This window comes from Sceloporus occidentalis, unplaced genomic scaffold (genome assembly GCF_023333645.1).
Source record: "Sceloporus occidentalis isolate IW3139 unplaced genomic scaffold, rSceOcc1.0.p SCAF_3, whole genome shotgun sequence".
NCBI lineage: Eukaryota > Metazoa > Chordata > Lepidosauria > Squamata > Phrynosomatidae > Sceloporus > Sceloporus occidentalis.
The window spans coordinates 36,771,538-36,797,301 of record NW_028316983.1 but is presented as its reverse complement, the minus strand read 5'-3'; the positions used below and the strand labels follow the sequence as shown (position 1 = coordinate 36,797,301).

The window sequence follows — 25,764 nt, the reverse complement described above, 5'->3', positions numbered from 1 at the left end:
ATCATGGCAAGAAAACTCCATGATAGCTTTGCCTTAGCCATAAGTCGGGAACAACAACAACAAATAACACATAGTATCATATATCCTATAATGGTTCAGTTGTTGTTTAAATGGGGAGGGGGCTTGAGGGTTATAGAAGCAAAAGCAGAGGGAGGGAAGGAGAAAATGGGTTTCTTGTTGGTTTAATAATATATTTATATAAGAAAGGGGAAATGCAGCGTGGAGAATAGACAGCTCCTCATCTTCCCCTGCTCCCTTCTCCTGTATATTAAATATGCTTTGCTTGTCAAGTTCCTCCCTTTTCAATCCCTCCCTCCCAGCTGAAAAACATACCACCTGTGCATGAGGGTTACACATTACAAAATTTGCACATCTTGCAAGGGTGCATTATGCATTTGGTTGGGGGGGGGGTTATGCATGCACAATGCACAGTCAGGATTCCAAGATATAGTCATGTTACGTCTGGAAAATTAGTATTATGCAAAAGGATCTTGTAGTGCCATTCAAGAAGGGAAACCCATACTTATCCTATAATAGATTGCATAGTATCAAATCCTCCCAGGATACCCCAGGACCTGAAGGCACACACCAACACAGAAATGGATCATCTCATTTGATAGTTCATCTGTTGTTCAGATGGGGATGGGGAGGGTTTATGGGTGCAAAAGCAAAAGGGAAAGCAGAGAGAGATGCTGCCAAGCAATCGAAGGAAGGAGAAAGAGATGGTTGGTTGATATATTGACAGAAGAATAGGGATTGCAGAGTGGAGAACCAAGGGTTCCTCGTCCTGGCTCTTCAATTTGCTTGGCTTGACAATTTGGGTGCTTTTTTTTCTCTGCAGGGAGGGGAGACCCTCCTCCTGAGTGCGCAGGCGCAGAGCATCCCGCAGGCTCAGCATCCAGGGACCAGAGACTGATGGTTGTAGGTAAGGAATTAGCGAGAAGAAAGTCATTGGGAAAACCTTTTTTAAATCATCGCTGGGGAAAGGCTCCACCAAAGACCTTTCTTCCCTTTGGCATGCCATGTCTTGCTTTGGAAGGTTGCCTGGGATTGCTCTCTCTATATTTGTAATTTTATTTTATTCTTTGCAAGTGGCAGTGCCAGCATTTGGAGAGGAAGGGGGCAGTGAGTGGGTGGTTTCCTTTGAAATAAAATAAATAAATCCGAGAAGGGAAACCACGCGTCCTTTTCCCTTTGCTGGTTTTGAGAGAGGGAGAGAGAGAGAGAGAGAGAGAGAAAAGGGGGGGGATCTCTGAAGGCATAAAGGAAGGGGGAAAAGAAGAAGGGAGGGAGGGATGGCTGGAAGGAGGAAAAGCCCAACTGCTGTGGAGTGAAGCTGTGCAGAAAAGGCAGAGGGAGAAGAGAGGCGTACAATGTATCTCTTGCAAGGGAGGGGGAAAGGGAAAGGGGGGGACAACAAACAACTTTCTCCTTTGTGTGCTTTCATGGCTCTTTCTCTTTCGATCAAGGGGAGATCTGTTTGTGCAAGAGAAGAAAAAGAGGCAGAATTCCGCCATTTTGGCTGGTTTGGTGTGTGTGTTTTTTAAAATCCCCCTTAAAAAAGTAAAAATTTGGCTGCAAGATTTGGTGGTGCCCCATCAAACCGACATTCCCAGAATTCCATAGTATTGAGCCATGGCAGTCCCAGTGGTGTCAAACCGGATTGTTTCTGCAGTGCGATGGATGCAACCTTGGTGGCTTGGCTGGGATTTACTAGTTGCCTGTCAAACAGAGCTTTGCCAGTGTGTGTGTGTGTATGTGTGTGTGTGTGTACATTTGGGTACATTAAAAAAAGAAAGAGCATCCCTTCCACCTCATTCTGGAAGATTTTTGTTTCTGATGCATGAAAATGACTCTTTGCAAAGAACCACTCTCTGCAAGCCAGAGGGGCTTCATGGTGGAGATGTCCAAAACGTGGCAATAGGCTGCCTCTTGAGATGATAAAGGATGAGACGGCGCTGTTTACTTCGGTGAGAAAGTCTTCTGCCAAGTTTTGTCCCTGGTTTCTTAATTTTGAGAACAGTGTTTGCCTTCTATCCTATTCTCTCTAGCGTAGGGACCCATTTTGTCCAGCTGCTCCACAAGGATGCTGTTCTGAACATGGATGCTGGTTCCTTTCTCCATCTCTTGCAATAATAGAACCTTGCAACATTTCTGCCTGCTGCCTTCTACTGCCTAAACTACCCTTTTGAGTAGTTTGCCCCCATGTCATTTGGATTGCCAAGGAATGTGAGTCAGGATTCCATGTAAAAGTTGTTGCATGTTTGGGTGAAGTTGGATTAATGTCAAAGAAACAGTGTGAGGTGCGATCATCTTGCTGTTTGTGAAAGTCAAGGGGAGAATTCTGCTTTTTGGAGGATGGGTTGCTTACTCTTCTGGTGCTGAACAAACTGCTAGGTTCTTTTTTGTTACTGCTCCAGAGATCAGCCCCAAACTTGCCAAATGCTGTTAATGTGCAAATTGCTAAAGCTTAACATCAGAACCTACTTACTATTAATAGAGAGATCTGTGCCACCAGGTGCGGGTAAGGAGACTAGAAACAGGGGAAAACTAAAAAAACAGATAAGGAAAGCTCATTTTCAACCCTACCTAAGCTAATTCAAATTCAGCATTTTGATGAGAATGTTATATGGAATGGGGGAGGATTAATAAATTTGGGCATTGCCAAACACTTCGCAGTCTATGTAACACAAAAGAGCTGCCAGATTTTAAGTACATTTTTTTAAAAGGCCATTATTTAAAAATAACAAGAATTGTCCACTTTGGCCCATAGGGTTGGTATTTTTCATCTGTCTCTCTTTATATGCCCTCGGTGCATAAGTAACTAACGAACAGAAATGACAGTGATGATTGTTTAATAGCTGGGAATTGTGTTTTAAATTATGTAATAAAACCGGCATAAATCACAAGACAGACTATAGTCCTTGGTTAGGCTATTTAATTGCAGTGACATTTAAAGGCATTTTATGAGCCTACAACATGCTACATCAGTCTTGGGAAATGGTATAAATTGAAATCGTGGACGAGATTGTAATTTTGTTGCTGTTTACTGGACTATAACATTAGTAGTATTTCTCTAATGCTGAGCGCACCTTTGGACAAGCTGTACTAATGGGCAGGTGCTGTCAAATCTGTTTTCAAGGGCAAAGTTGTTCTATTTATTTCTTAGGCCTTTTTAATTGATATATTTATACAGATGAGTGGATGGTGACGTTGAAAGTTGTTGCTTGCTTATGCTATATGTAAGCATGCATTATTTCCTCATGACTTTTCCAATATTCCTGAGGTTGGATTTCTGGGGGCCATCATTTTTTGTGGCTTAGATTGTTAGCACCTGGAGACAGCAAAGCTTATCAGTTATTACAGTTTTCATTATTTTTAAACTAAAACAATAAATAATAAATAAAATGTTTATTTCTATCCTGCTTTTCTGTAGCAAGACAATAAAAGCAGCTACCAACTAAAATATCCATATACAATATTATACATAAAATTACAATCCCCCCCTTAAAAAAGAATTAAATATATTACGATTAAAAGAATTTTCAATGTATTAATAAATAAATTGGTAGTTATTTATTATACTTGTCGTTTTCAATCATTTCAACCTGAATTATACTTTTAACTCGAACTCAAGAAATGCATCCCAGTTCTAATTTTTATACTATATCCTATTCATCTCTCCTACCCCTTTTTCTCCCTTTTATATCACAACAGCTATATGCTTAGTATTTTATAGCACACAAGAGGACAGTTCCCAGTGTTTTCCGTATAAACTTTGACCCAGGGGAACAGCAGGAAAAAGGAGGCTAATGAAGGATGAATAAATAAAATAGTACAGTATTTGTTATGGTTGGTAACTGCCCTGAGTCAACCTTGACTCATGGTGACCCTGTGGATGAGACATCTCCAAGATCCCCTGTCCTCAGCTGTTCTGTTCAAGTCCTGCAGGCTTAACCCTGTGACCTCTTTGATCTGGTTTACCGATCTGGAATGTGGTCTTCCTCTCTTTCTGCTACTCTTTACCTTTCCCAGCATCATTGTCTTTTCTAATAAATCATACCTTCTCATGATGTTGCCTTGGTGGCTTGTACAACAGTCTCAGTTTGATCATCCAGGCTTCCAAAGAGAGTTCAGGCTTGATCTGTTCAAGGACCCATTTATTTTTCTTTTTGGCTGTTCATGGTATCCTCAGCACTCTTCTCCAGCACCACATCTCAAAATGAGTGGATTTTCTTCCTGACTACCTCTCACATCCTTACATGGTGATAGGGAATACAGTACAATATGTATTAATAATAGAATAATATGCATTTATTTTGGATCTGTGTTCCTAAACAATGACTTGGTACAGACTGGCGCAAAGCGCTGGCCTGAGGCCAATTTTAGGGCTTGGGAGAGAGGAGCGTCTGCACACTCCCAAGCCCTACCACACTGTCTGGGTGCCATTATGGCTCGCTCCCATCCACACAGGGGCCGCCATGATGCCATATGCATGGCACAGTGTTCAAATAGTGCTGCACCATGCGTACACCATCAGTGCACGTGAGGGTGGCACCTTGCCAGCGGCACAAAAATAACCCACCGGGAGTGGGTTCCTTTTATGCCTTGCAGAGGCTGCGCCATTTGGTTGGTGCCGCCTCCATCTGGGGGAGAGAGAGGCAGTGTCTGGCCGCCCCTTTCTGCCTGTCTGTATCCCCCCTTAGTTACATTCTGGTATGGGTAAAGCTTGGGAGAGTTAATGTTTTGGACAACAGTTCCTAGATTCCTAGTTGAAACCACTATGCAGTCTCTTTCTGCTTCTCAGAAGAAGAGTGGAATAATAATAACAATAATAATTTTTAAAGGGCATGTGTACGTATCTCTGTTTGTACTGTACAGTTTAAATAATCAGTTTTCACAAGATCTATGAGATTCCCTAGAGCAGTGTTTTCCAAACTTTGGTCCTCCAGATGTTTTGGACTTCAGCTGAATCCCTGACTGTTAGTGAAGCGGGCTAAGACTTCTGGGAGTTGAAGTCCAAGGTGCCTGGAGGACCAAAATTTGGGCATTGCTTGAGTTTTCAAAATCAGGAGATGTGATTTACAGAATGAATGTAGCTCAGGAGTATCCATTATTTCCAAAATTAAGCAGAATGGGTAGGAATGAGGGGTCTGGGAGTCAAGATTTGATGTTGAGAGGGGAACTTTGGTGTCCCTTAGAATCCACTTTAACAAGAGATGAAAGTGCAAGTTTTATTTCTTACAGAAAATATGGGAATTAATTTTTTTTAAAAAAAAATTTAACAGGCAGAGAAAGTGGGTTAAAGGCATCCTTCTTCCAACTAGGCTTGTAGATTCTTTTTGTACAATATTGCTAAAATCTGACCTTATCTCTCCACCTCTACTGCCAAGATCCTGGTCCATGCCCTAGTGGTCTCACGACTTGATTACTGTAACGTCCTCCTGGCTGGGCTTCCTCTTTCTCACCTCCGTCCTTTAATCTCTGTCCAGCATTCAGCTGCACGCATTATCACTTCCACCCACCGCTGTGACCACATCTCTCCTGTGTTGGCATCCCTTCACTGGCTCCCCCTCCCTTTCCATATTCAGTATAAGCTCCTGCTGTTGATGTTTAAAGCCCTCCATGGGCTGGCCCCCCCTTACTTATCAGACCTTTTTTCTCTTCACCTTCCCACCAGGGCCCTCCATTCTGGTAGTCAAGGTCGGCTCTCTCAACCCAGGATTTCCTCTGCCCCATCTCGGATTTGCCCCTTTTCACTCGCTGCCCCTCACTCCTGGAACCTTCTTCCCCTGCGAGCGAGGGCCATCACTTCTTTAACCAGCTTCAAAACAGAGTTGAAGACCATCCTGTTCAGAGAAGCGTTCCCAGGCATTGCATAATTGTTGCTTGCTATTTGATGTTCTTTTGGTGCCTGTTTTATTGAACCATTTCCTGTATAGCTATGTATTTTTATGTATTATCCTACTAGCCCCACCACCTTTCCCTTCTCCTTTTATGTCATGTCTTTTTAGATTGTAAGCTTGAGGGTAGGGAACCGTCTAATTAAAAAGATTGTATGTACAGCGCAGTGTACATTTACAGTGCTTTATAAATAAAGGTTAATAATAATAATAATAATAATAATAATAATAATAACTAAAGTCTCACCACCTTGTTAGTGAGTGCTGCTATTCATTTCAGACATTGTGAATTTCCATTTTCCCCCAGCCACAATGTAGCATTGAGTCTCATGTGTTTCAGTATTACTAACCACCATAGCACTGTTTTAAACATTTTATCAATTATGCATAACAAATAACATTAATGATTGGGTACTGAGTTGTATATTTGAAACCTGTCCGTGAGGGTGTGGCTTCAGATGCCAATGTGACACAGTATCAGCTGCATCACATTGACACTGTATCAGGTTCTTCCTTCAGTGGAACCTTGCCAAACACAAAAACTCTTTTCACACAACAGATGCAGGTAAAATTGTTGAATGTGTTCTTGGAGGGGAGGGGGATGGAGAAACCAATATTGTGTGCAGGGCCCCACACAACCTATAGATATGATATTCAGTATATCCTGTGGGATAACGTTTTGACTATACAAGCTGAGTACATAATAGGTTTAAATGCATGTAAATTGGAGAAGATTCTATCCTGTACCCCAGCTGTGCATGCCAAGCCCTGCTTCATACACTCTTAAAATGGCTGCAAGTGTTTATATATGGGATTCCAGCAAAACTGAGAACACATCTGACTTGAAAATTATCTGGTACAAGTCTCATTAAAACCAATGGTCATTACTTTTACTAGAAGGCTTTGCCAGTCTAAAAAACACTGTGATTCCTGCTCCAGAATTTGGAGATTTACACCTCAAACCTTAAAAAGCATGTGTACTTAAAAAAAAACACCTGAGCCACAGATTTCAGCAGGATAACTATTATGCTACACATTGTGCCTACAAACATTTTTCTTTAATTATTCTAGGTTGTTGTTGTTGTTGTTGTTATTTTTTATTATTATTAGTTTATTTACTGTAAGTGATCAGTTGCACTTTTCTGTTGTCCTTTTCTGTTCCTTTCCTCTGTTATCTTCTGAATAGTTCATGACTGTGGCGTACTGAAATGTAATACCAATGAAATCATGGATGTTCAGTGTGTGAATACTGTGCGAAGCTTGTAAACAATCAGGTGGCAGATGCTTGTGCAAAAAAGAATTGTGTCTAGGCTGGAGTGTTATCTCCCATGGAAGAAAAAGTTGATTCAGCAAAGTGCCCAGGCTGTTCCCTACTCTTGGCCTAAAGGGTCTCTATCTGGTTTTGAAGCCATTTGTTCCTCCGGGGGCATTTATGTGAGTGCTGATTTTCCTATTTTCAGTAAAATCAGTTAAACTGTGCCAGTCAGGACTACTAATTGGATTTAGACCTTAATTCGCTAGATTTGAAAATTATATAATCTTTAATATGCATAGAAAAGCTGAATCCTTAAAACACACTACAACAGTAGCATTCATAGTCCCCTTCTCCTAAACCACAGCAGTCTAAGTCTTTGTCAAACATGAACAATCTGAAAAGGAATAAATCTTAGTATCTCGTCTAGTAAAGCAAGAAAAATGTTTTTAATGTTTTCAGTGGTGTTTATTTCTAAGTAAGGCAAGTTTAGGATTAGATTTTCAGTTGCAGTTCAGAGTAAGAACTGGAAGAAGACAGAGGGAGAAGTCCCTTCACCTTTGAACTTAGCATAATTTGTTAAGCCCAATGCATTTCAAGTTTTATGTGACACTTCACAGTTGCTTTGCTCTCTCATTGTAGATAAGACTTCTTAGTTTATCCCTTGAGTGGTGACAAAAAAAAACAACAACCTCAAAAGGATTTTTTTTAAAAAGAGCATCAGAAACCCAACTTAACACCAAAAAAATACCCCCCCCCAAATTGTGTGTCTTCTCATGTATTTTGTGAATATCATTACTTCATGGGAAGTTCGTTGTATCACTCCAAACTATTAAATGATGACTTAAAGCTCTCTTGCTTCCATCTCATTTGAGGAACAGTAGTTTAGAAAAATTCCCATGGATAAAAAGAAGTTCTTTGTCAGAGCTGTTTAAGCAACTGATTTGAAAAAGGAAGTAGAATAGGATTAGCTCCATGAAAGTGAGGCTCATAAGTAAAAGGGAAACATACTCGAAGGGAACAGTTTGCTCTTCAGAAGAGTTACGTTCCATGCATGTTTATTCAGAAGAAAATCCCACTGAGCTAATTGATGCTTACCTTAAGGTAGTTGTGCATACCTGTGTAGTTTAAATCTGCAGTTCATTGCACAGTTAAGGATGCTTAATCCCTTTGATTTCCTTGGGTTAGTCAGGTTTAACTCTATATAGGATTGCACTACATGGTTTTAATTTCATGTACATTTCCGCAGGAACTAAACTCAGGAGGATTTACTTCAGTAACCGTTAATGAGGGTCATGAGTAATAATTGGAGTCTTGGTCAGTTTGCCATTTTTCTTTCTTTCAGGGCAGTTTCTTGGAGAGACAGGTTAACCCACTCAATCTCAGCCTTTATTCCAGATCCATCAAGGCTCAGCTCTCAGGCAAGAGTTCTCACAAACCTCTCTAGTTAAGGCTGTTAGTCCACTTGAGGAGTTTAGATAAGAAATTATTCTGCCACATTCATGGAGTTTTATGAAGTGTAAACCAAGGGTGGACAACTTTGGAGAGACAAAGTTTGGAGGAACAAGGGTTGCCATCACTCCAAACATGATGCAGGCCATATTAGCTCCTTCTGGCAAAACCTGAACTGAACTAATCAGAAGATCATTTATGATTTTGAAAAATGGAGAACAGCAGCCTTGTTTTAGAAGAGACTCATGCTCTCTTGCAACTTCTGAAAATTACATTCTCCATTTTATTTTATTTTTTAAAGGAGGGTGGGTGATGGAGCAGGGTTTCCAGAGACACAAAAATTGATTTGAGGTGCCTCATGTGGCTTGCAAGTGGTGTTATTCCAACTTCTGGTGTAGATTACATTTTCTATTTTAACACCATGTTTTCTCACCATTCCTACCATCCACTCTCTTACCATGCAAAACGAACAAGCTTCCAGTAAGAGGTTTGAGTGGTAGAGCTAACAGCTCTTTGCCTGGTAGTACCCTCTGATTTCATGCTATTATTTTTGTTCCTGGTAAAATGCAAGTACTGTATCCTGTGCTGTGTAGTATCTGGTTGCTTGAGTGTAGTTGGCATCTATCGGATAGTGCCTGTGACATCATTGGAAATGAGCAGTACATCATGTTCATCCTCATCCTCATGCAATTCGGTGTCATTATGTGTCCATTTAACGGGTTTTATTTTGTTGTTACAGTTAGGTACCATTTTTGTCATTGTCCTCAAAGTACCATCTAAACATGGCAACATGTACATATGTCTTAAAAAGGTCCTACACTAGCTACACAATAGCCTTTTCTATACAATATAGTCCTAAACCCTCCTAATCGTCTTACTATTCCCACTCTTTAAATGTGTTCTCTGAAGCCACTCACACAACAAAATATATGTATTTTCCGTTGTAGTTTTTTAAAAAACTGACATTGTGGGGACAAGAATGATGTATGATGCTACAGTAATAGGACTGGCATCATTATACACAATTACAATTGCAGCACCAATGAAACAATCAAAATGTTTGTTTTTTAATTGTCTTCCTCAGTTGGGGGAACTGATCAGCTATTTCTAGGTATGGAGAATTTTTCTGTTTCACTTGTGACATTGTGGCGGTTGTGTGTGTGTGTGTGTGTGTGTATTCCAATCACAAGCTCATTCTATCTCACTTCAGCATTAATTTATAAGTCTTTTTAAAATTAATTTTTATTAACAAAATAGACAAAAAAGACATGAATGCACATGCACACGCACACACACTCACAAAATGTCACAGATGAAACATTTAAAAAGACATTTAAAAATAATATATACAATTTCTTTCTTCTACTTCACTCAAACTTTAACAGATTTTACCACATATATCTAAACAATATTTCTTCCATATCCCATTTGTCATTTCCTTTTCCAAAAGTGCTGGCTATATTCATATGTATACAATTTAATTAAATAACTAAAAACAAAATTGCTTTCCCAGCTGTATTCTGTAGATTTATTGCTTACTTTTTGTAACATTTTTCTTCTATTTTAAAAAATGAGTTAAATAACAGATATACATTTTTGTTAACATGTTCTCCTAATATATTACTTTTTTTTTAGCTCTGGAAGACATATAGCATACCTTTTGCCAGAAGGGTGGAACAAAGACACATTTCAGTAGTAACATAAGGAGTGGGAGCAGCGGCACTTTATTTATACAATGAGCAACATTTTCTAGTTATCTTTTAATAACTAGCATTTTTATAGGAATGCTCCATGTTTTTTTGTTTATGAAAACTTGTTTATGAATTCTAAGGGCTTTTTCCTTGAAAAATTACAAAAACCAACAAGTACGGCAATAAGTTGCTTCCTATGCACTGTGCTGTGTAGTGACACTGTGTTACTTTATAAAACACCATTTGGAGTAATGGTAATCCATCCCTTTTTAAAATGCAGTTTTCTAGGCTCTGCCTTTTTATTTGGCATATTCCCTAAAGTATGTATTTTTGTTCATAGTTTCCCTCTAAGGTACTCAGCTTGGAACACATTTCTGATGAGGTAACTACAGCTACATCCGTACTGAAGAAATAATCCAGTTTGACATCACTTTAACTGCCATGGTTCAAATCTATGCAATTCTGGGATCCATAGTTTGGTGGGGCACCAAAGCAATCTGACACAGAAGGCAAATTCCTTGGACTTCCTAGAATTCCCTAGCATCGAACCATGGAAGTTAAGTGGTGTCAAACTGGATTACTGCTGAGATGGGGATGCAGTCTATATCACAGAACTCAAAGAGATTCAAGGTTGGAAAAGAAACAACAAGAAAAACCATTTTGTTGTTTAAACCAGTTTTTTGTTTGTTTGTTTTTTGCATTAATGTGTAGGACTCCATCAATATAGAACTAAATCAGAAAATTGAGTAGCAAAATGTAGTTTAGATGTTATGGCTACTAACTTAAATAATATTTGTTCTTTTCAAAGTGCTCTTTAAAAGCAAGTTGTTTTGGTTGAACATATGTTAATTGAAGGATTTCTTTCTGAATGGCATTTCTCACACTATAAAATAAAGTGGTTAAAAAGCAATTGTCATTGGATACTGGTCTATCAATGAACAACTGCAAATAAACTGTTAAAGTGTTTAACTTCAAATACTGTTAAATTCAAACAATACTGTTGTTCCAGTAAGAGGGTTGGAAAATAGTAATAATAGCCAGACTTTAAAAAAAAACCTAAATAATCAATTTTAAAAAGACAGGAGTGTTTTTTTTAAAGTTAATTCATTTAAACCAAAGTTTAAACTATAGTTTGAATTAGCCAACTCTGAAGAGATATAAAAACCAAAGACTGGTTTTAAATTTGCATAGGTAACTTTTAAAGTTCACTGAAGCTCCAATCTAAATTTTTGAAATGTTCCATTGACCATTAAAAATAAGTATTAGTACTGGTACATGGCTTGCTTAACTAAAAGATTTTCAGTTAATAAACAAGTTTTGAGAACTGATGCTCTGGATGCTGCTAACAGATGGGTTTTCAGAACAGTGTGAGCATGTTTATACTGAAACAGCAGTTTTAATAACCTAACTGGAAAGAAATTTCTTCAGTGGTTTCTGTAGCTGAATGATTTTACCACAGAAATTTGTATAGTGCTCTCTTGTGGCTTTTCAGGTGTTCTATTGCCTCTGGAAAGGCACTGAGTTATTCCTGTGCTCCGTACACTGCCCAGTATGTGGTTGGCATTGAAAATATGTTAGCCGGAGCATTAATGCTATGTCTCAGATTTGTAGACAGGGCACTACTGAGAGTCTACTACATTTTCTTAACTAAAACATCAGATAATTGAAATCAGCCAGTTTCATCTCTGCAGACCTAGAATAACAGAATTGGAAGATGGCCATCCAGCCTCTGAAAACCTCCGAAAAAGGAGACTCCACCACACTCAAACAGCTCATACAGTCAGAAAATTCTTCCTTATGTTTAGGTGGAACCTCTTTTCCAGTTGTACATATCCATTGTTCCGTGCCCTGTTCTCTGGAGCAGCAGAAAATAAGTTTGCTCCATCCTCAGTATGACATCCTTTTGAATATTTAAACGTGGCTAATATGTCCCCTCGTAAGCTTCCCTTCTTCATGCTAAACATACCCAGCTTCGTAAGCCACTCCTTATAGGGCATGATTTCCAGACCTTTTACCATTTTGGTTGCCCTCCTCTATATACATTCCAGCTTGTCAATAGCCTTCATGAACTGTGGTGCCCAAAACTAGGTAAAATATTCCAGGTTAGGTCTGACCAAGGCAGAATAGAGTGGTACTATTACTTCCTCCAGTCTAGACACTATTCTTCTATTGATTCAACCTAGAATTACATTGGCTTTTTAGTTGCCGCATCACACTGTTGGGTCATGTTCAGCTTGTGATCTATTAAGACTCCTAGATCCCTTTCACATGTACTATAGTATGGATGACATACTATAGTATGTCATCCATACTCTATCTGTGCATTTCATTTTCTCTCCTAAGTATAGTACCTTACATTTCACCCTATTGAAATTCATTTTGTTAGGATTGGCTTAGCTTTGTAATCTATTAAGGTAATTTTATTTATTTATTTATTTATTTATTTATTTATGGTATTTTGAAGTCTCATCCTGTTCTTTGGAGTGTTATAGAATCATAGAATAATAGAGTTGGAAGAGACCACAAGGGCCATCCAGTCCATCCCCCTGCCATGCAAGAACTCTCAATCAAAGCATCCCTGACAGATGGCCATCCAGTCTCTGTTTAAAGACCTCCAGGGAAGGAGACTCCACTACATGCCGAGGAAGTTTGTTTCACTGTCGGACAGCCCTTACTGTCTGGAAGTTCCTCCTAATGTTTCTGAATTAGGAGGTTATATTGGTACATCTATATTTATACTGTGTTCTAAAAATCAAAAAGAAATAAATCTGCATGGGGATAGCCAAAATCCAGTGTGGAAAAAGTCAGGATTCTAATACTGCTAAAATGGTACAAACTGAATAAAGTTGAATGAAGTTGCATGTGATGTAATTTTTATTCTGTTTCTGTTAATCATAACAAAAGGGCACAAAACTGAAAGGTCTACTCCCTGACGATTCATCTCTATTCAGCTCCCTCCCACAACTGTCCCTATCCCTCCTGGAAGTTTCTACTTTTTTTCCTCCTTAGAATGATTTTTAAAAATGAAATCTGGGCCTCTATGAATGCAGAATTATCTTCCCACTCCCATACAATTTATTTTAATTTGTAAGCCACCTTGATTTATAGTTTTGAGGAAAAGGTGGAGTATAAATAAAGATAATAACAAATCATCATCATCATCATCATCATCATCATCATCATCATCATCATCATCAATGCAAAATCATGAATTGAATGGTGAGTATTGCAAATTCCTGCCTTAGCAATTCACTATCTATAAGCTGACAGAGATGTGTAAATCAGTCTTTCTCTACTATTTTACCTTTGAAATAATGTTAAGGTCTCAGGGAACATCTGCATAAAAATAATATCTACTGTTCAAAAAAGGATCCCCCCCAATCACTATCTCTCTTCGAAAACCCAGTGACTTCTTGCAGAACCCAAAGTTTCCGGGGAACCCTGGTTGAGAAACCTGGCTCCACACATGTTACCAAGGTACACAGTCATTCTACCTGGTTATAGTACTCTACAGTGGTCCCTCCAAATTCACTGGGGTTAGGGGCACAGGACCCCCATGAAAGTGGGAAAACTGTAAATAAAAACATAGGATTTATTTTATTTATTTTATTTCTATCCCAAAAAGGGACCCAACCACAATATAAAACACATTAAAACAACAAGGTTAGAAACCATTATAATAACTTAATTAAAACACCAGAAGGTTAAAATTTAAAACATACAAAAGTTAACATCATAATCTAAATCGGCCCCCTCCCCTCCAAATAAAACCAGGCTTACATGATTTAAAAAAGCTTGCTTGAATAAAAATGTTTTTGCTTGCCAGAGAAAGGCCAGCAAGGAGGGGGCCAGCCTAGCCTCCTGTGGAAGGTTGTTTTACCTGGGAGAACCTCTGTATATAATTTCAAAGTCCTCTAGCACAACTCTATGGTCAATGTCTACCAGACATCGACCACAGAACCACTGGAGGATGTACAAATGTCTAGAGAAGTGTTCTCTCTTGGAAACTCTAGGTCCTCCAGCATAACGTCTGGTGGATGTTGACCACAGAGTTGTGCTGGAAGACCTCAAAATTCCTAGAGAGAAAATATTAATCAAATCCATGAATAATGAAATCTTCAAACATAAAAGCCGCAAATGTGGAGGGCCAACTATACTTCACTCCAACTGCTAAAGCAACATCTCATGGAATCCTGGAATTTGGAATTTAAGGATGGATATTTAGAATTCTCAAAGAATTTCAGTGTCTCACCCAACTACAAGCACCAGGATTCCTTAAGATGTTGCCATGAAAATTAAAGTAGAATCATAACACTATGTTTGTGTAGCATGAATGGGCCACAGGTAACATTGCAGGAATGTTTAGGACAAAAATGCAGAATGTGTCCCATCCAATGATTGTTTGGAGTACAGCTGCCATCATTCCTCACCACTTGCTGTGTTGGCTAGTTGGAGTTGCAGCCAAACCAACAACATCTGAAAAACAACCATCTCTGGCTTAGGATAAGTTGTGGTCATAGTGATCAAGGAATTGTTTCCTGATTAACATGATTTGAAATTTACTTTTATCATGTCATTCTTTTGGTATTCTTGAAACATCTCTCATTGTAGTCTAACAGAGTCTGTGTCTTTCCTTCAAGACTAGAATACTGACTTTTTGCTAAATTGCAAGTGGTGGATTCTAACACTTACCATTTATCACTGACAGTGGACCACTGACAGTGGTTATAATCTGCTTGTAAAGGATTCACATAGGCTCCATTGTACTGAGTGGATGCTACACATGACAGCAGGAGAACTTTCCAATGGATTGTGCCATGTGGCCAGACAGCTGGTAGGAGTCAATTTGTGGATGGGACGGGGAGGGGGGGGCACACACTTCGCAAAAGATTTTAAAATGCAGGTGCATACCCTCCAACATTTCACATATGAAAACTGGGACAGACTGAGTACTGCCAATGCCACCTCCAAAGTTGAAGAAAGAATCACTTTCACAACAGCTGGCTCTCTGGTGTAGAGTCAGCAGCTTCCTGAATTGTTCCTCGGAGAAGGCTGTGTGAGAAGAGAAATGGTTGATTGAGAAAATTGCCTGTTATGTGACATAGGCGATTTTCTCAGTTATCCGCTTCTCTTTTCAAACAGCCTGGGACTGAAGTCCCGGTCAGTCAAGACACAAGCATCCTTGCTTCTTCATTTGGTTTGGAGGTGGGGAAGATGGAGGATGGGAAGTGTGTGTGAGCAGCAAGAGAGCTTGCTGTACCACATTGCAAGTACAAGTGATGGCCATTCCCATCTCCTCACCCTCACAGCTGCTTTGCTTTCTAGGTCTTCTTTTTTTCCCTGCACCACACTTTTCATTGCCTTTGCTGGGTAATCTGTAAGCAGCTGTACCTTTGCATTTGCAAAGAAGACTTGTATGTATGTGCCTTCAAGTTGCCTGTTGATGTAGGTTAACCTTAATCCATACATTTCATAGGGTTTTCTTAGGCAAGGAATAGTCAGAGGTGGTTTGTTTTTGCCTTTCTTTAAAATATGGCTTTACAGCACTGGGTATATATTAGTACTTAGTCCAAATACTAAGCAGGGTTGACACTGCTTAGGTTCCAAGATCAGATGGGACCTGGTGCCTTTAGGTTATTTAGGTCTGGTAGAGAAGGCCTAGCCGGTGAGAAATAAGAAGCCTGGGGGAGTGAAACAGGATTGGTGCTGGAAGTGTCATACCTTCACTGGCTGCCTATTCGCTTCCGAGCTCAATACAAGGTGTTGGTTTTGACCTATAAAGCCCTAAATGGCTTGGGCCCAGGGTACTTGGAGGCCTCTCCCCATATAATCCACCCCGCACACTCAGAACATCCGGGACTAAATTGTTGGAGGTCCCTAGGTCTAACCTTACCCGGACCTCACAGAGGGCTTTTACTACTGCTGCCCCTTTACTTTGGAATAAGCTCCCTGCAGAGCTTCGCTCCGCCGCCTCATTAGCTGTTTTTAAAAAACAGCTGAAAACATATCTATTCCGGCTGGCCTTCCCACCTTAATTTGTTTGTCTATTCTTCCTGCCTCCTTTTTTTCCCTTCTGACCCTGGACCGATGGAACTTTTTGCATTTTTCTTCTGCCCCTGATATATGTATTTTCCTATTTTACTGTTTCCTGTTCCTGTTTTTTGTTTTTTGTAGTAATGGTTTTAATTGTTATACTGAATTTTTAATCCTGTATTGTAATGTTTTTATAAATTTTGTAAGCCACCCTGATCATTTCCATGGAAGGGCGGGGTATAAATAAAATTTATTTATTTTATTTATTTTATTTATACACATTTCCCCTCTTCCTATTTGCCTTTTGTGATTTGGGAGTGAGTGGAGGCATGGTTACCACTGGTGGGGAGAAGATTATAGCTGCAATCCTTAGCGACAGTTGCAGTGATGGATAACATATAGCAACCAAAGCAAGCAACAGAATGGCTGAGAGCAAAGGTACAGATCATCTTAAGATTCACTGAAAACATTTGGAAATGAAATGGTTAAGCATGGCCATCCTAGCTGATCTGTGGAACTTGGAGGGTATGAAAGTGACCAGAGGTTCACTTGAGTTTCAGCTTTTTTAAAAAAAATACTTTCTAGTCAAGGGTATCCTATTGGTTAGTCTGAACTAGAGTGGACTCATTGAATTAAATACTGATGAAGTGGTTTGAGTGCTGGACTGTGACTCTAGAGAGCAGGGTTCAATTCCCATTTTGGCCATAAAACCCACAGGGTGACCTTGGGCAAGTTACATGCTCTCAGCCTCAGGGGAAGGCAATGTCAAACCTCTTCTGAACAAATCTTGCCAAGAAAACTGCATGATAGGTTTGCCTCTGAGTCATCATAAGTTGGAAATGATATGAAAGCACACAACAACATCTTGGTAAATCCCATTGATAAAATGGATCTACTCATGTCAGGACTAGCAACAGTATTTAGGCAAAGAAAACAGCAACACTTGCTTTACAGGAGACTCACACTCCCTTGAGTCTTTTGGCAGCACAATTCTCCTTTTTTCCTGTCCCAAATACAAATCATCATTACCATCATCCCCAGTTGCAATGAATGCTGGAAGAAAGCTTGAATAATGAACTGGGGGCCTCATGTGGTTTGAAGAACACTTGTGGCCCATCCCTACTTTTTAAAGATGAGCTTTGTAGTTTAGGGTGCTCCCATCATCCATTCTTGCTGCTGAAGGCACAAGTGGGTACAAATGGCTTGGAGCATCTTTTGCCAGCTTGGGTTGATGTGCCATCTGGGGGTCTTACTCATACTGCAGTTATCTTGCAACTTTGGCTCATGCTCTGGTAACCTCTAATTTCTATTATTTTAACATCTTGTAAATGGGGCTGTTTTTGAAAATGGTCCAGAAATGGAGATTCTATTATGGTTTCCCCTGGAAAATCAATTTTCAAAGACAGTGCTGGAAGAAAAAGGCTTCTACCTGCTTGCAAAAAGATAGGATGGTGTCAGAGTAGCTGTCTGGGAAGAGAGTTCTAGAGCCCCTCCATTTTATGTCAGTACTCCCACATATGAACTGGCTGCCTGTTCCTTTCTACACCTAATTTAAAATGCAAGTTTTGAATGTTTATAAAGTTCAGGTTCCTTGAACCTAGAGCTGTTTGCACACATGGGCATTTAACCACTGCACCACCAGGGCTCCCTGTGACTTTTTGATCCATTATTTTTAATTTGAGAATTGCATCCATCACAAAATTTGAAAAATGGAAAATACTGAAGAATTGTATTTTAGTTTGTATATCAATTGAGCTAAGAAGGGGCTGTACACACTGGCATTGAAACACCGCCCCTCTTTGCTGTGCAGCGTTGCCGCAGCAACCAAACAGCAAGACAGCACTGCACAACAAAAAAGGAGATGCCTAGAGCTCAGATGCCCACACGTCATCAACACGCCCCCAATGTGGATGGTGCCACTCAGTAGTGGTGCCACCCGCACGCAGTAGGGCTCGGGACCATGCAGTTGGTGCGCTGTCCCGAGCACTACTATCTCCGCCAGGACACCACTTCCTGGTGTTGTGCACCAGGCCTAAGTTTGCAACAGAGTGCAAATTAAACAAAACTTTATTTCAACTCTCCCAAATGCTTATTAGGATCTCTTCTTTCTGGTTATGTTCCAGTTACAGTCTTTGTGCTTGGTGCAAGGTGATGGATGGGCGAGCAGAGATGGAGGTTATAAGAAGCACAAAAGGGAACATGGCAGGAGAGGTCAGTGTCCATTTGGTTGCCAACGAAAATACTGTGCAAAACGCCCATCTACCAGCAACTGCCTTCATCATACCAGGTAAGTGTTCAGAACTTGGGTTGCGTTTTGTGTACAGCTATCTTTTTGTGTCCTGCTCCTACCATTCCATTCCCAGAAAGCAATACACATAACAAGGCAAAATAATTTTCGCTCTAATTTCTCTGTGTTGGCTTTTTGTTGGAAGGTTGCTTTCTTGTAGCAGAACATGTTTACTGTGTGAACTTGCCAAATTTGGATACAGCGGAGCTTACTAAAATCCCTTCTCTAGCATAGGGTGGTGGTGATATATCCTTGAACTTTTTGAGCAAAGTAGAAAAATTAAAATCTGGACTAAGCATGTATGCTGGTAAGATGCAGATATTTAATGGCATTGATAAGTGATATAAGTAATGTGAATCAGAATCACATCAGAATCCAGTTGTGCCTGAATTGCAGATCCTGGAAAAGTTACTTTTTGATAACAGCTCCCAGAATTACCCAGACAGCATAAGATTAATCTGTTTGATGGGTTCTGAGAGTTGTATTCCAGAAAAGTAACTTTTCCAAGATCAGGTCCCTCCTTCATCATGAAATTTGTCTTCTTGCACATGCCCACATATGGATAGCCTTGTGATGTACTTGCTTTTCTTTCCCACATCATGAGCAAACACAACCACTGTAAACCTTCCAACAAGCACCTTAGAAATCCAACGATTCCCCCGGGACCCCCAGAAAAACATGGGGACAGAGAGGCAAAGAGAGGGCACAGGAAGTGAACCTATCACAGCAACAGTCATCCCACAGATCAGTGGTGTACAGACCTGCAACACCATCCGGGTTCTGGAATGGAAAGATGGAGTGGCCACTCTTCCTGGAAGCAACCTAAGGGTAAGTGGATGAAACCCGTTTTCCTAATCTCAAATACTTTTTCTTTGACTGTAGAGAGTGGGAATAGTGTTGGATTGGTATATTGGTATAGCACTACAATCCAGTGGAGCATCTAGGATTTATTTTTGATTGCCTAACTTACTTCTTACTTACACTGGATGGTTCCATGCTAATAGATAAATCATTGTGCTGTTACAACAGCTCATTTTTTCCACTGAGGAAGACATGTAGTCAAAATGTGTTTGGTTTTGTACATTAACCTTTATTATATGTCCTCTGGAAGCACATACATTTATGCCAATACATGCACTTTGATTGTTGGACGTTTTTATATTTTGTATGTCATTTGGGATGTATAGTTTTCAGCCTTTTATATATATATTGGCAAAATCTGTACTTTATATTCTGTATGCCAACGGATAGTATAGTATTGATTGTTTTCATCTTCTGGCAAAGCTCACAGCCTTGAATATATACAGTTTGCCTGAATGTCAGAGAATTATTGCTAATATACTACCTTTTGAACACTTTAGATAATAAAACTTTTTAATGTATTTTTCTTTTGCCAGTTTTCCATAGACTTTTTTGTTTTGCCATTTGGATTGGTATATAGCAGAACTTTCAGGTTATGCACAATGGTCTGTCTCACCAGGTGGTTGTATAAATATAAATAGGATGGTTCCCGTTGCATTTCCCTATGCTCTTTGTGGGACTGCAGGGATACATATGTTTTGAGGTTGTGGTCATTCTGCCTTTTCAGCACAATACTGTCATACCCACATTTGCCTCCCCTTGTTGATACAGTTTCGGATAAATGAATATGGGACGTTGAAGGTGGTCAGTGCTGACAAGCTGTCACCTCCAGAGCCCCTGAAGGATTGCCATCCAGAAAGAGAAGGAGATAATGTAGTGGCACCCATCAGCAAGGACAATCTCACTGTGGCTCAAGGTGAGCATAGGTCTTTGGCAGATGTTCAGAATTTTGAATATCCTTTACATTGTGAAAGTCCCTGCTGGGGCATGGAGATACTGAGAATACTAGTAGGTGATATTGCTTCTTTCTTGATGCTTCACTGATTTTGTGTGTGAAATATTTTGAATATCCATAATGAAGGTATTGTTTTTACTGGTATAAATTACATATGTTTTGCACATGCCAGATCTTGTGCTCTGCTGGCATATCCTTCAAGACCAGAGCAACCTCTGTCCCAGAATGAAGTGCTAAAGTAGGTCTTTGCGGAGAAGATATATATACGGTTGAAGCTTTTTAGTTGATGTTTCAGTGCACTGTTTGTGTTTGGTTCAGTTTGCACAACTTGCTTGTGTTTTTATGAGCTGAAGGATTATTTACTTTCTTTCCATACTTACATTTTTGGTTCCTGTTTCAGTTACCTGAGTATTTTGTCATATCATAAATGATAAGTCCTTGACCAGGAACCAGTTGTGTATATTATTCTTATACACAGTTGCATGAGCAGATAGATCTTTCCAAACCTTGTACAACGAGACATTTAATACCTCCTTGTACAAACATTGGGTATGCAATAGCTTAGTTCTCCCTGCTGGTCAACCATAGTTCCATTCCCTATCCCAGCAAATGCTACCAGCCATTGTCATTGAGGAGGCATTAGATGCCTGCTGGAGCATCTCTTCCCATCCATTGTTCCAGGTGCCACTGGATGTTACTGACCTCCCAATATCCAGCATTAAGCATACTGGTGAGGATTTTTGCTCTGCCAACATTATATTGGATCTCTCCCCATATCTTTGACAGCAGACAATCTAATGCAGGTCTTGACAGTACCACATGAAACATGCTTTGTGTTTCTGATACTGAGTACTCCAATAACACCAGAACCTTCGATGACCACAAAAGGAATAATAATAATAATAATAATTATAATAATAATAAATAATTTTATTTATAGCCCACTTCTCCCCAAAGGATTGAAGTGGGTTACAACCATAAAATAAGACAATAACAATTATAAAACAAACATAAGTAAAAATCACATAATCCCCTTACCCACTTATTTAGAACTTAAAACATAATTATAATTACAATTAAATTATTAAATTAAATGTGATTAAAATGAGGCATCCAGGGACAGACAGGGCAGCCATATCAACATTATGGGACAATCAGTCAGTGAAGGCCTGCTGGAAGAGATCCAGCTTAATTGGTTTTTTAAAGGCACCAAGAGTTGCAGTATGATGGATCTCCTCCGGCAGATCATTCCATAGTTTAGGAGCAGCAGATGAGAAGGTCCTCTAGGTAACCACAGCCAGTCTAGTCCTCTTTGGGTGCAGTAGGTTTCTCCTAAAGGACCTGAGTGTGCAGGTGGATTGTATGGAGGAAGGTGCTCCCGCAAGTAAGCTGCACCTAAGCCATGAAGGGCTTTAAAGGTTATTACCAGCACCTTGTACTGCACCCAGACACTGTAGTGTTTGTTTGCTTGCGATAATTGTAGCTCATTTAAAATTCTGCCTTTCTTTTGGTTTCTTTAGATTCAGATGTTCCTGAAGCTTCAAAGCTTCCAGCTGTGGACAGTCTGTTCCATTGTAGTACCTGTGGCCGGAGAACCATTTCAGGATCAGCCCAGGAAGGCAGGGGGTTTTGCAACGAGAACTGCCACCGGCAATTCAAAGAAAGGTTTAAAACAGAAACTATACTGTGTTTGAGGGGTTGCAGGAGGGTAGTAGATAGAATGAGAAGGAATCATGAACTTTCCTGTGACTTTTTCTTATGTACAGTTAGGTAGAGATTATCTGATGCTCTCTAGATGTGCTGGATCACAACTCCCATGAATCCCAAGCAAGATGACTAATCATCCTTGTAGTCCAGAACATCTGGAGGGTGTCTGAATACCTACTCAATGCATTTATTTATGTATTTATTTATTTATGGGATTTATATCAAGATTGGGTGTCTGGGCTGGGTGTGAAAAATCACCAAAAACTTTAAGGGGGTCTGGAGACTAATGGGGGGATTCAGGGGCCATACTTTGGTGTCCAAAGAGCAACATATAGCCTGAAGACTGCACTTTACCCACCTCTGCTTTATGCCCTCTTTTGTATTTATGCATTGCTCGAAAAAATGGAAGTAGGTTCTGGTGCTAAAGGGAAAGTAGGTCCCATTGATTGTTTGTAGAAGGCTTTAAAACTTTGGAACCTGTTTTGCAGATCTGTCATTGTGGAGAACTCTTCTGGCAGCACTAACTCCACTGAAATTCTCAAACCAGTGAAGAAGCGGAGGAGGAAAGATTATCAAAGTCCTTCTGAGGAGGAAGAGGAAAAGGCTGAGCAAATGGTGTGACTGGGATACTCTTACATATATATGTAATGGAGTCATATACCAGCATTTTACAGTGTGCCCGCGTTATAGGCAGGCGCGCTTTACATGGACTTGAGCATACACACTCAAGCCGCGGGGAGTGCGCATGGCACAAGGGGTGGTGCATCCCATTCAAATGAATGGGGTGCACGCTTGTGGCCCCCCACGCACTCCCGCACCACCGCGCACGAGCCCCATTCAAATGAATGGGGCTCCAGCATAGGTGGAATTTGCCTTACGTGGGGGGGGGGGTCTGGAACAGATCCCACGCGTAAGGCAAGGGCCCACGGTACTTCCTAGAGTTACTTAGAGCAGCAGTGGGCCCCATATGGACTGCCCAAACCCTATTCTTACAAGCTTCATTGCCACCAAAATCCCAGTGATTCTGTGGAGATTCTGGCCATAGGTCCAGCAGTGGAGACAGTGCAGTTCTTTGTAGGTTCAAAACCACATGGAGAGGCTTTGTTTATTGATGATGCACTCCACATTGGCACTGTCCACACATAGAGGACAACTGAAACATACAAGGAGGGGACTAGGATATTCCCTCTATGTATTTAATCTACATATTTGAACTATCTGAACTGAGTTTCATAGCCTGGAAGAACTTAAGATATCAAATGCTATTTGATAAGCACATAACAGTTTAATCACATACCTAACAGTGGTTTGGGATTTGACCATTTGGTTGTGTTAACTTCTTGTTTGAAAAAAAGAAGAACAAGAAAAAAACATGAAAAGAATATATGCATTTTGATTATACTGGAAGACAATGGCCAGCTTGGTTTAGATGATTCATAGCTAAGAAATGTACATATGATAAAAGAATTTCTTCAATGGTCATAATGATTCTAGGTTTAATAATTTTTGTGGAGCCAAATCTATCTGTAGGAAGGTCAAAGGAACAGTTTGTGCTGTTTATATTTAGTCAAAGGAAGAAGAATCTCCGTGTATGCATTCTTTGGAGTCTAGAGAGGCAATCCTAGGTTCTAAATGACAACCAACAGGAATGTGGTGTTAGAGGTTTGTAACTGGATTTCCATTCTCCTGTTTTTACGTTAAACCACTATGGAGGGTTTGTGTTCTGATAGAAGCTCAACCCTCCTCCTGCCACCATTTTCGTGATTAAAATCCTACCTGAATGTATTAGTCCCGCTGAGTGAAAACTAGAAACTTGAGCCAAGTATGTTTTGCTTTGTTTTCCTGAGCATGGCTATAATAACATCTTGGAATGTGTGTGATTGGGGAATGCTGTGACAGAAGATAATTAAAAACCCATCTTCCAAGTGCTGCCTTTAAGTTTGTTTTTTAAAGCATAGGAAATCCAACTACAGATCTCTTACATCAGTTCTGTCTTGTTGCAAAACTGCAGTTGCTTTGAACATCAGGCCACCATGTTGTTAGCAGTTTTTGCCTGTGCTACTTACATTGGACGTTATCAGACAAGGGAAATTGAAAGTATAATCCAATGGCAATCTGAATACAATCATGGGGTTTAAAGTTATTGCGTGATAGTCTACTACACACAATTTTGGGCAATGGGAAGTCAGTCCGAACGCAATCATGGGGTTTCACATTATTGTGTGATAGACTACCACACGCAAATTCAGGCAATGGCATGCTATTTTCGGGCAATGGGAAGCCAGTTTGAACGCAATTCGCATTCACGTAAATTTGCTGAACTGGTGAATTCACGTAAATGCGTTCTGGCCCCACTTTCTTTTCATTCAGAATTAAGAGAAATTCCTGATGTGTGATAAAGTCCATTGTTTTTTACTGAATACATTGTTTATGATAGACTATTTCAAAAGGTATATTTTCAATAGAGGTTTTGTAAAAATTGTTTTGGACTTACCCAGTGCTCATAGAAATTGGAGAGTATAAAGGAAGAGGTTAATTAGTTTAAAGTAGAAAAAAGTTATGTTTTGTCCATATGGCATAGGAAATTAAACAGGAGGAGACAAATGGGTCTGGAGGAGAACTTCCATCTAGCAACATTGGAAATGAAGAATGGAATGCAAGTGAGCTTGGTAAGCATATAATATGACATACATTTTGCCTGACCCATCAAGATTTTCTTTTAACTATGCCTTTTCCTTACCCAAGTATGCAGATTGAGCCTCACTTATTCAAAGTGCTTGGGACCAAAAATGCTTTGCAGTTTAGATTTATTATTATTATTATTATTATTATTATTATTATTATTTCAGAATATCTCTATCTGTATTTACAATAAGACTTCCGTATCCACAGATTTTTTATCCACGGTTTTAAGCATCCATGGCTTGAAAATATTCAGAAAATATATAAACTCCAATAAGCAAGCCTTGATTTTGCCATTCTATATAAAGAACACCATTTGATTACTCCATTCTATTTAATGGGACTTGAGCATCAACGGATTTTGGTATCCATGGGGGTCCTGAAACCAAATCCCAGCAGATACCAAGGGGCCATGGTACATACATAATGAGATATTCTGGAGATGGGGCTCAATTCCAAATAAAAAATTGATATGTGTTTCATACATACCTCATACACATACCTGACCTGTTAAAATATTTTTAACAATTTTGTTCATGAAACAAAGTTTTTGTACACTGAACCATCAGAAAGCAAAGATGTCACTTTCTCAGCTACCCATGAAAAAGGCTTTGGGTTTTGGAATATTTTGGATTCTGGATAAGGGGGACTCAACCTATAGCATTGTGCTCTTTCTGCTTTGTGGGGTAAACTGTTTGGGATGACCAGATATAAAATTCCTGTTGGATTCCTCCCATTGCTCTTAATTGGAGGGGGAAATTCCAAAAAAGAAAATAAATGGAGAAGAAGTGATGCTTTCCTACCCTAAGGGAAATGTAACACACATGGTTTCTGCACAACTATATGAACTCAACAAGGCACAAGGTTCATCCATAATAGTTTCTTCCTTCCCTGTGCCCAGTGCCTATTATTTTTATGAAAACTAAATATTGCAGAAAGTG

General features: G+C 39.7%; 1 protein-coding gene across 4 annotated transcripts in view; it reads left to right on the top strand.

Moving 5' to 3' along the window:
* The first annotated feature begins 912 nt into the window (after positions 1-912).
* The window catches only part of LOC149315760 (lethal(3)malignant brain tumor-like protein 1), a 53,602-nt gene continuing 28,750 nt past the window's right edge, over positions 913-25,764 (top strand). For all 4 annotated transcript variants that reach the window (XM_089514022.1, XM_089514021.1, XM_089514020.1 and 1 more), the window contains exons 1-7: positions 913-925; positions 18,455-18,618; positions 19,223-19,446; positions 20,251-20,395; positions 21,955-22,099; positions 22,630-22,756; positions 24,723-24,810. In XM_089514022.1, the coding sequence (XP_089370148.1) occupies positions 18,483-18,618; positions 19,223-19,446; positions 20,251-20,395; positions 21,955-22,099; positions 22,630-22,756; positions 24,723-24,810 (865 nt within the window). In that variant the 5' untranslated portion in view covers positions 913-925; positions 18,455-18,482. The remainder of the gene's footprint in view (positions 926-18,454; positions 18,619-19,222; positions 19,447-20,250; positions 20,396-21,954; positions 22,100-22,629; positions 22,757-24,722; positions 24,811-25,764) is intronic.